Consider the following 11,719-nt stretch of genomic DNA (forward strand, 5'->3'; position numbering starts at 1 on the left):
CTACGAGCGTAGCGCTACGAAAACGTTGGTAGCGAATGTTAACTTTAGATATATGAATAATATGAACATGCGAATAGGAACGGTGCCGACATCTCTTTTCGCATTTTTGAAGTATTATAGATTTTTGAAAATCAGCTTCGTGGCATACCTATATGACACGATATATTATGTAAAGTGGCATTTTATTCCGTGTACTTACCAACAATTAATAACTTTGTTGTATAGTTAGGTAGGTACTGTTTCACGCCATATAAACATGTATTTTATGTATAATGGAGATTTCGCTCTTGCGCTATGCATATAGATTGATATTTAATGTCGGTAGTAGCCCCCTTGTACACTCGCGTCCGAAAATATCGGTACGAAAAATGTGCCAAAAAAAAGTAAACACTACCTTATTACATGGGCAATAAAGTCATGTATACATATTTTTGGCACTTTTTTCGTATCGATATTTTCAGACGTGACCGTACCTAGATAATATTAATATTACTTAGCGCGTTAATTACATATTATGACAATTATATTTCTTGCGCATCTATCAATATTATTATAAACAAGTCATTGTATTTGCATAACTTATAAATACTCATTACTCATAGGTATTTAGGACGGCGTTATTTCAAGAATATGAACTATATCTAATATGCATGATCTGAATTTCTGATAGCGAATCTAAGAAAGAGCGTTTGGAAATTTTGCTTCACCTGCCAAGTCGTTCGCAGAATTACTGTAGTAACCCATAAATTTGATTTGGTAGGCGTTATTTTTATACTGTAGTAAATATGCTGTAGTTATCTTTATATTATTCATGCGTGGTGACTGTTTTATCGTAGTTAATTTAATCATGTTTGGAACTGGCCTACCTATTTTGTGTGTCATAGAGTAAATATTCATATTTGATTTCGATACGCTTACTAACAGTACAGTACCCCTCGAATAAATGTACACTATTTATTCGATAGCGAAACGTAACGTACGCGTTTGCATTAAGACTCATTTTGTATGGGATTTTGAGTTACCAAAACGTCCCGCTCGGCGCGCTGTTTCTAAATCCCATACAAAATGAGACTTAACGCAAACGCGTACGTCACGTTTCGCTATCGAATAAATTTACACTAGGGGCTCTGCTTTAGATAAATATGGCCATTGATGGCCTTGAGACAGATATAATACTAGGTATATTATTCAATTGAGAAACGTGCGCTTTTTTGTGAAAAATCTTTTATACAGTCAGGGCTTACACAGAATATTTAGTGCGAGATATAGTTGGCGTCTAAAGGGAAATAGATAGTAGTTAGTTTACTTAAACTTTATACAAATTTTAACAGCACAAATAAAGACCATCTACCAAGAGGCAAGATTAAATCACGTGCAAAATATCTATAAATATATATCTAAGAAGTTGACATTAAAGATATAAGATATGTATATGATTTTGATATGATAAGGGCAACTAAAATAGACATTTCCACCAAAAATAACTTGGTTTATGAGTTTAAGACAAGTGACATAGAAAATTTGGAAATACCTCTAAAAATAGACTGATAACAACTTATTTATCATTCAACTCTAAATATATACATATGTGGTATTAAGATATAAATAGATCATATCGTACTTTGTCATATTTTTGATCATCGGACTTATGAGGGTTCCATAAATTTTCATACTAAAATTAAGCTTTCAAAAAATATACAGCGTAAAATAAAAACATGAAAGGAAGTTGATTAAAACTGAGTCGATATCCAGCACTGTGTGATCTCGACACTCGTGGTGCGGCAGGTTCATCTCGTTCTGTGAACATTGCTTCAACTTCATTTACAGCTGGGATCGAGGCATTTACGTTCGTGGACACTTCCATTATACGTGTGGATAACGCCTTTTCTACTTGTAAAGACTGCATCGAGGCTGGATCGGTTGAAATTGATACTTCTTCTAGTTGTTTGTATGGATCCGTCGCAATATCGGTCAGTATTGATGCTTTACTTTCTGCTGTGAATATTTCGTCTCTTCCTAATACCGTACGGCCATCTGGGAATAAATCTGTGACAGTTTCAGCCAGCGTCGACCCTTCGCTTCTTTCAGTAGACACTTCGTCTCTACTTGATACTGCAATGGCGACATCTGGGTACGAATCCGTGACAGGTTCAGCCAAAAAAGACGCTTTGTCCATACCGGACAACGCTTCGCTTGTTTTTATAGACTCTTCAATGTTTTCTAATTCTGCAACTCCTGGATACAGATCCGTCACAGGCTCAGTCGGAATAGACGTTTCGTACAGTTTTAAACTCAATACTCCGCCTACTTGTGTGGATATTGTAGTCTCTGTTGCGGTTTCTTTCGTAATTATAGTATCATTCTGATATGTCTGGCCTTTGGTTAACGTTACTGATACCAACGGGTCATCTGCCGTGAGTGCGTTTGTACTTGGGTTGTTCAGGACTGACATTATGTTGTTTGACGCCTCATGTTCTAAAAATTGTTCCGTCACGGGCTCTTCTTTCGATGTCGAGAAATCCGGCTCCTTCGCAATGGATGGGGTTAACAGTTTTGATACCAACGTCTTATCTGTAGCGTGTTCTTCTGTTAATTCAGGGATATTTTGGTAAATAACAATGGGTGTGGTTGATGCTCCTAGTTCCGACAGGGAACAGGGTGTCGTGAGTTTTTCTGTTACTATCGTAGTGTTCAGGGCTGCAAAATCGGTCGACATTGCAGATATCAATGGTTCTTCTATTGTTGTCGGGTTATCAGTATCCGGCTCGAGGGATGCGGGTTGTACTTCTGGTTCTACAGGTTGTTCTGTCGCAGGTTGTTTTGTTGATGTCGGGCTAATATGGTCTGTCTCAGTCAGTGTGGTTGAAGCTTCTAGTTCCAATGGGTAATCTGCCCCGGGTTCTTCTGTTACGGTTGTGTTGCTCAAGGCTGTCACATAGGTGATGGAGTCGAGGTTTTTTCGTGAGGTGTATTAGAGCGATTTCGGTGATTTTTGGTATTTAGATAAAAACAATTTTTGGCTATCCATTCCGGTTATCGAAACGGCTCTATCTTGACGACTTGGCGATTTTTTTGGACTTTTCTTGTTTCTGATTAGGAACGATTTTTGTGCGGTTTTTGTATTTCATTAAAAAATTTGTATCTTCTTTTTCTTTCTTTTTTTGTTCTTGGTTTTAGGCCTCAAAATTTTCATTTCTTTTCTTCTTTCTTGTCCTGTTTTTCTTGCAACGCTGGGACATCCGGTTCCGGAGTTGCAAGCGAAACAATTCTTTGTTTTGAAGTTTTGAAACTTGTATTAATTTTCGGAAAAAATTCGTATCTTCTTTTTTCTTCTTTTGTCCACTTTTTTAGTGATACGGTTATTAGAAGAAGGTTAATAGCTGTCTGTTGCCGGTCCAATAATAATTTTTTGACATCAGAGTCAAAAGTTATTAAGGATTATACAGATTGCTATTCTCGTTTTTGCGGCGTTGCCAACTACACGACATAAGTTTGTCGATTTTTCGAAAAAGTTGCTGTTTGAACCCGAGAAGCTAGAGTTCGGGCTTTTCGGGATTTGGATAGGGGAGATAAAACTCCATATAACTATCCTTGTTCCGAAAACTTTGGACAACTGGAAGGGGGGTAAATTAATTTTTATTCCTCAATTCCGTAACTTTGTCGAGGGTGACACGGATCACCCTTGACCGTTTTTGCGGAAAACGTTTCTGCGGTCGCCTCCTCCATGGGTGTGGAGGGGGAAACTCCGGATCCGGGTGGGGATAAAGGAGAGGAAGGGGGGGAGTCGAGAAAAAGGGGGGGTAACCAGTCCTCTAAGGGAATGGGGGCCAATATGGTGTCCCAAAGGGAGGTTAGCTCAGAAATGAGCCAGGATGGTGATGACTCCGAAAGGGGGTACATTGGTGGGGGGGATGCTTCCCCCACCCCTACTCGGGGGAAATTTTGGGCAGGCAAAAAGACGGTAAGACGCCTCTCAGAGTCGTCTTCTGACGAATGGGGCAGTGTCGTGGGGACTGACGGAGCGAGGAGCGTTAGCCAGGAGGAAATGGGGGATAAAAGGGGAAGAAGGGAAAAAAGGACCAGGGATGACCCTGACCCAGACAGTGAAGGCGAGACTCCGGTGCGCAAAGTTAGCACTTCCCGCCGGGGCCGAGGCAAAGGGCACTATACGGGGCTTAGCGCTGCCAAAAAGCAGCTAGAGGATGTTGGGACTGACACGGAGACGGAGGCCCCCTACAGTCCCAAACCTAGACGAAACACGGGCAGGCAGTCGCGAAGCCCAGTACGAAGCCCTGTACAAAGCCCGGTACACATGGAGGAAACGTCAGGAGAGTTTGAAACGCCTGGTGGCCGCATCAGGGCCTGTGCGCAGGAAATAATGAGTGATGCGGCCAAAAGCAAGAATTTAAAGGGCGATATATGGGGCAGAATTAACTCCGCGTGCAGGGAGTTAATGAATCTTGCAGATTCGCTCGGGGAGTCGGAGGTTGTCCGCGCACTGAAAGCGGACAACGATAGAATGCGGAAGGAGCTGGGGCAGCTCCGTCTGGAAACCAAAGCGCTGCGCAAGGCCTTCTCGGAGCGCAAGCAGACGGAGCCAATCAGGGCAGGGACGGAGACGCAAACCCTTCTCGAGGAATTGGGCAAAATCATGGAGGTCCGCCTGGGGAGCTTCCAGAGGGAAATGTTCCAATCCCTGGGGAACATGGTGAATGCCCGCCTCGAGAGTGTGGAGGGACGACTGCCGCCGGAGCCCATCCGCCGGCCAATGCTGGCTGCCGACAGGAGGAGGATCCGGGAGAGTGCGGGTCAAGGAATGGACGTGGTAACGGCGGAGCACCACGTTAACGAGCCTAGTGCCCCAAGGCTGGACAAAAGAAGCAGGGGGGTATCCCAATCGGCCTCCCCAACGACGGCTAGCCAACCAGCAAGGGAGGCGCCCCGTGCGGCAGTAGTGCCCCAGCTGCCCCAGACGCAGGTCGGGCAGACCCAACCCAGGCCGGTACCCACACCGAGGGTTAAAAAACCAGTGGTCCCTGCTCCTAGGGCACCCAAGAAACCGACTCGACCGAGCATGCCGCCACCTGCGCCGCCTGCACCCCCACGAAGCGAATGGACCACGGTGGTCAAAAAGGGCAAGGCCAAGGGCAAGAGCCCTGCCCCTCCCCAGCCCCCAAAAAAGGCGGCCCCAAAACTAGTGGCCCCAACCATGGCGGCGGTCGTAGTGGCCCTTAAGCCTGACGCCCAAACCAGCTACAGGGCCGTCATGGAAAAGGCCACCACGCTAAAACTGGCCGAGCTTGGTGTCGACCACCTTAAGGTCCGCAGGACGGCAACAGGGACGCGTATTATTGAGGTCCCCGGGGCACAGAGCGGACAGGCCGCCGACAACCTGGCTGAGCGACTCCGGAGCCTGGTAGGTGACATGGCTGATGTCTACAGACCAGTCAAGAAGGCGGAAATCAAGATTTCCGGATTTGACGAGGCCGTCACGCCGGAAACCCTGAAGAAAGAGGTTGCCGCTAGAGGCAGATGCCAGGAGGACCAGATATCGGTGGGAGCGATAAGGATGGCGGCCAACGGGACTGGCTCGGTCATCCTGCGCTGCCCACTGACGGCGGCCAAGGTGGTCGTCACGGCGGGGCGAATAGTGGTTGGGTGGTCGGCGGCCCGAGTGGAGGCCTTGGAACAGTTGCCCCTGCGCTGCTACCGCTGCATGGGGACGGGGCATACTAGGCCTCTGTGCCCGTCCCCGGTAGATAGGGGCGAGTGGTGCTACAGGTGTAGCAAACCGGGCCACAAAAGCCTGGCCTGCGCCGCGTCGGCCCCCTGGTGCGCCGTGTGCCACCATGCTGGGCTAAAGGCGGGGCACGTGATGGGAGGAAAGGCCTGCACCCCCCCACCAATTAAAGGGAAGGAGACATATGCTGCCAGCCCTGCAGCTCTCGCTGCCGCTGCGGTTGCCTCCCGGGAAGCACCTCATAACCGGACGGATCCCCAGGCAATGGAAAGTTAATGCCTCCGTTGCAGGATATTGAGGTGCTTCAGTGCAACCTGAATCATGCCGCGCGTGCGCAGGACTTAATGATTCAGCACATGGCAGAATGGGAGGTTGCGGCATCGGTGGTGGCGGAGCCGTACTTTGTCCCCCAGCAGGCGAACTGGGTGGGCGACAGATGTGGCTCGGTGGCCACGGTAGCCATAGTGGCACCAATGGGGGGAGGCCTGCCCCTCTCCAGAGTCTCAAGCGGCCCTGGTTATGTGGTGGCTAAATTGGGGGACATCGTGTTAGTGGGCGTTTACTTCTCCCCCAATAGGCCACTGCATGAATTCGAGGCCTATCTGGAGAGGCTCGGGCGGGCGGTGGCTGGCGCGGCTCCCTCCCCCATAATGGTCCTGGGGGATCTCAACGCCAAGTGCGCTGCCTGGGGCTCCCCTAGGACCAACCCCAGGGGGACCGTGCTCCTCGAGTGGTTGGTCGGGCTGGGGCTTGAAGTGGTCAACCGGGGCACAGCCAATACGTGCGTGCGCCTGGCGGGGGGGTCTATCATCGACGTGACATTGGCCTCCCCAGCGGCGGCAACACGCATTGCGGACTGGCGGGTCCTGGAAGACACGGAGACCCTCTCTGACCACGTATACATCAGAATGAGGGTCTCCAGAGCCCGGCATGGCCAACAACCAGGTCCGGCGAGGGGCACGGGGAGATCTCTGAGGTGGAGTCTGGCCACCCTGGATCGGGAGGCGGCCAGAGAGGCGGCCATGGTGGAAGCCAGATGGGGGCGTCAAATGTCAGAGGAAGCCAATGTGGACAATATGGCCCTTGGCTTCCGTGCTTCCCTCACACGGGCATGCGACGCCTCAATGAGGAGAGCGGGGCCTCCGCGGAGGAGAAAGGCGACGTATTGGTGGTGTCCGGAAGTGGCCGCTCTCCGGGCTACCAGTAATGCCGCGAGACGGCAATTTACACGCTGTCGAAGGAGGCGGCACACCCAGGAGGAGCTGGATGCATACCACCTGGCGCTGAATGAGGCCAAGAAGGCCCTCAACCTTGCCATCGCCAAGGCAAAGGACGCGGCGCACGGGGCCTTTTTGGCCTCTTTAGACGGGGACCCATGGGGACGGCCTTATAAACTTGTAAGAAAGAAGCTTCGTCAGGCCGCCCCCATGGATGCCATGGACATGGGGACCCTCCGGGGTATCTTAGAAGGCCTGTTCCCTCCAGCCCCAGAGTTCGCTCCTCCTGCAATGGTGGTCCCCAGGGAGGAGGAGCCCCTGGATCCTGAGGAGGTGCCCCTCGTAACCGAGGGCGAAATGGCCCGTGTCGCCCATAGGGTTAGGGCCTGCAAGAAAGCCCCTGGCCCAGACGGGGTCCATGGCAGGGTCCTACCTATTGTAATGGAGCACCTTGGAGACTGTCTCCAATCCATCTTTAACCGGTGCCTTAGGGATGGACAGTTTCCAAGGTGCTGGAAAGAGGGAATAGTGTGCCTCCTCCGGAAGGAGGCCAGGCCGGCGGACTCCCCATCCGGGTGGAGGCCAATAGTCCTGTTGGACGAGGCGGGGAAGATGCTGGAACGCATATTGGCGTCAAGAATAAACCGACACTTACAGGAGACGGGCCCCAATCTCACTGGGCGCCAATATGGGTTCCGAAGCGGCAGGTCCACGATGGACGCATTGGGGGCACTTCGGGCCTTCCGTGAGAATGCTCTAAAGAAAGGGGAGGGTACCATTGCGGTGTCTCTGGACATCGCCAACGCATTCGGTACCCTCCCGTACTCGGTGATACGGGAGGCCCTGAGGTACCACGAGGTGCCCCCATACTTGAGGCGAGTTGTAGACCACTACCTGTCAGACAGGGTGGTGGTCTGCAACACGCCTGATGGGAGGTTGGAAAGGCGGATGGCCTGCGGTGTTCCCCAGGGGTCGGTGCTTGGACCCCTGTTGTGGAACATCGGCTTCGACTGGGCCATCCGAGCAGAACTGCTCCCCCGGATGGCCCTCATGTGTTACGCCGATGACACGATGGTGGCCATTCGGGGTAAGGACCTGGAGGAGGCAATGCGGAGGGCGGAAGTGGCGGCGGACCTCATGATTCTTAGGATCCGCCTCCTAGGACTGAGGGTCTCCCTCGCAAAGACTGACGCGATAGTCTTTGCGAGGAGAGGTTGGAGGGTGCCCACCGGTGCTTCCCTCAGAATAGCTGGCGGGGATGTTCAGGTGAGGCCCCATATAAAGTACCTCGGCCTCACGCTGGACAGGAGGTGGAACTTCGGGGAGCACTTCCGCCAAATTGCTCCCCGGGTAGTGACGGCGGCGTCGGAGATGGGCCGGCTGCTGCCCAACGTGGGAGGACCCTCGCACGTGTGCCGACGCCTCTACGCAGGAGTGGCGCGCTCAATGGCTCTTTATGGGGCCCCGATCTGGGCCGATAAACTAAACCAAGAGAACAAGGCCCTACTGCGAAGGCCCCAGAGAGTCATTGCCATACGAGTGTGCAGGGCGTATGTGTCAGTGAGCTGGGCGGCAGCGTGCGTGTTGGCGGGCACCTCACCATGGGAGCTGGATGCTGAGGTGCTCGCTGACGCGCACAGACGGAGGGTCAGGAGCAGGGAGACAGGCGACTTTCCTGCTCCTGAAGAAGTCAGGGAGGCACGCAGAACGGCGCAGAGGAGGTTGCGTGGAAAGTGGAAGGTGGACCTGGAGAATTCCCCCTATGGAACCTACACCATAGGGGCAGTTCTCCCGTCGCTAGACCGATGGCTGGACCGGACGCACGGCAGGGTTGGATACAGACTGGTGCAGGTACTGACCGGACACGGATGCTTCGGTCACTACCTGCACAGGATCGGTCGCGAGCCTACCCAATCCTGCCATCAATGTGACGAGACGGACGACACCGCCCAGCACACCCTGCAGGTGTGCAGCCGCTGGGTGGTGGAGCGGAGCGCGCTGGTGGCAGGCATCGGGACAAATGATCTCTCGCTGCACAGCGTCGTGGCGGCCATGTTGGACAGCGAGAGATCCTGGGAGGCGGTGACCTCCTTTTGTGACGCGGTTGTCTCGCAAAAGGAGGTCGAGGAGCGGGAGCGCGAGGAGGACCCAAACGCGCTCCCGATCAGGCGAAGACGAATGGGCAGGAGACTTAGGCGGTTCGCCATTGCGAACCGCGCTATACCTCAGTAGGGCAGCGGGCGAGGGACCCGCACAACACGGCCCTACATGGGAGGGGGGAGAGTCAGTTATGCGTTTGCTGACTCTCCCCAAACTGGTGTGAAGTCCCGGTTCATCCGAGTCGGGACCGCCGGGGGGGTGCTGAGGTGACATGCTTGCGAGCCCCCAGCACCCCCCTTAACGGCATGGACGGAAACGCCGCAGGGGAGGTTAGTGGGTATTCTCCTCCTCTCCCTCTGAATAGCAGAGGGGGTTACGGAAGGAGCGAGTCCCACATACCGCCCCCCCAATGGGCTTCCCTCGCCCGGGGGGCGATGATGCGTAAATGCATTCACCCCTGCGATACCAAAAAAAAAAAAAAAAAAGGCTGTCACATAGGTCGACATTTCAGTTTCTAATGATTCTTCTTCTGTTGTCGGGTTGTCCGATTCCATAGTTGCCACGTTCAGTTCCAAAGTTTGTTCTGTCATGGTCTCTTCTGTTAATTTAGAGGTATTTTGGTCTGTCGCAATGGCTGCGGTTGACACTTCTAGTTCTAGAAGTTGTTCTGTCGTGGGTTCTTCTTTTGTTATCGGGTTGCCCTTATCCAATACGTTAGGTGTGGTAGATGATCTTGATTCTACATGGTCGTCTATCGCAGGTTCGTGTGTCGTCAAAAAGACCTGGTTTAACGGAATACGCGTAGTTGATCGATCTGGTTCTGTATAATGTTCTAGCGCACTTTGCTTCGTTTTTGTTGGGTTATTCTGAACCATTGCTAAGGGAGATGTTAACGTTATAGGTTCCCGCGAGTCTATTGCAGAGTTTTCCGATGTTGATGGATTGTTTTGCCCTGACGTTATAACTCTGGATGATGCTTCCAACGAGTGTTGTTCTGTTGTTGTCGAGATCTGAACATTTTGAACTGATGTGATGGGTGTAGTTGGGTCTTCTTTTTTCACAGACTCATTTGATGAGGGTTTTAGTGCAGCTGTTGAATGGTCAAATATAGTCGTTGCAGTGAACTGCCGTGCTTCAACTACCAGTGCGTTTTTTATTTGAGTAGCATTGGTATCGTGCTCGGGCCTGGGCGGAGACGCACTTGTATCGACAGGCGAGCCCCAAGGGTTGAGGTAAGAGACCCATCCCCAGAGGCTGGACCAAACACCAGGTGCTACGGCTTGCTCATCTGAAAGCGAGAATTATACATTTGAAAGATGATAGTAATAAAATAAATTGTTGGAAACTTTATACGTGTTACACCAGCCAAGATATCAACACCAGCTAGCAAAAATGTATCGGATAGTTGTTTTTTTTTTTCGGGATTTCGGGGTTGGTCTCATAGTAAAAGTCACTCAGTATGACCAATACAACGTGTACCTACCCCACTTTTAGTGGATGGTGTAACACGTTGTATAAGTATCTTCAACACGAAATCTCATTTGTATCCATCACAGCTTTTCATACTTGGATCTTATCTGTAGGCACTCATAGATTTTCATCTATAGAACGCGGTCATGACGTCAAAATCATAAAATTTAAAATAATTAGACATTAATATCTTTGAAATAAGGTTTAAAATAATACATGACAGTGGCCACTGTTCGATGGTTCAAACAACATAATGATTTGATACAGTATATGTCCGCAAGAACGTGAAAAGTATTACTTACCATAAGCTGGCTTGCAATAAGTTCCCTTAACACAAAACACTAATAGAAACAGGAGTAAACGTTTAAATACGACCATGGCACAGTGAAGCCGCTCCGCATTAGCTAATGTTTAAACAATCCCTTTCTTTAAGTACCTGCCAGGTATATCTCGTCCTCAATGAGCAAAAATGACATTCCAACAAACGTTTTTATGAGCATCTTTCCGCCGTAGATAAAACAGTCCATGTTGGAAATTCCTTAAGTTTGGAATTTGGTTTGGGTCGATTCGTACAGTCACCATCATATATATCGGAGCGGCCGAGGTGCTCAAAAATATCTGGAGATTCACTCTAGCGTCTTGAAAATAGAGGCGTCTTTAGATATTTGTGAGCACCTTGGCCACTCCGATTAGTACGGTCGCCAAGCCGCTCCGAGGCCAGATTTAATTGACTCAGCTCGGCCTTACCCACAACCGGTATCAATGTGTTCGGACAGTTCTCCTGATCACCGTACATGCGGTAGTAAAGCGGAAAAATGGTGGAGGGGATAGTAATGACGTCACAAAGATGGCGGCCGGACCTATTCTTTTTGGCGGTGTATCTCGAAAACCACTTAACCGATTTTAATCATCGAGGTGTCAAATAATAGCTTATATTATGGAGATTATTTCCTTTTCTACAAACATTTACGTGAAACCTATAGGAAAAAAAATAATCACAAAAAACAGTTTTTTTATAAAATTATTATTTTTTATTTTGTAAAAATCTCCGTAAATATTAGCATTTCGCAAATTTTGTTTGATATAAAACATATTGCTTCATTATCAAGGAATATAATGAGCCTTAAAACATACAGATCGAGTAATAAACAATGAAGCTACACTCATTTATTTGCGCATGGGTAACGATAAC

General features: G+C 49.8%; 1 protein-coding gene across 1 annotated transcript; it reads right to left on the reverse strand.

The window, feature by feature from the left end:
- Positions 1 to 1,184: 1,184 nt before the first annotated feature.
- Positions 1,185 to 11,071, reverse strand: LOC133517563 (proteoglycan 4-like). The gene is made up of 3 exons (XM_061850876.1): positions 10,830 to 11,071; positions 9,556 to 10,345; positions 1,185 to 2,939 (listed from the first exon to the last, which is right to left on the reverse strand). Exons 1-3 carry the CDS (start codon positions 10,903 to 10,905, stop codon positions 1,679 to 1,681), a joined length of 2,127 nt encoding a protein of 708 aa, XP_061706860.1. The 5' UTR covers positions 10,906 to 11,071; the 3' UTR covers positions 1,185 to 1,678.
- Positions 11,072 to 11,719: the final 648 nt, after the last annotated feature.

Source organism: Cydia pomonella, chromosome 5, assembly GCF_033807575.1.
Source record: "Cydia pomonella isolate Wapato2018A chromosome 5, ilCydPomo1, whole genome shotgun sequence".
Lineage (NCBI taxonomy): Eukaryota > Metazoa > Arthropoda > Insecta > Lepidoptera > Tortricidae > Cydia > Cydia pomonella.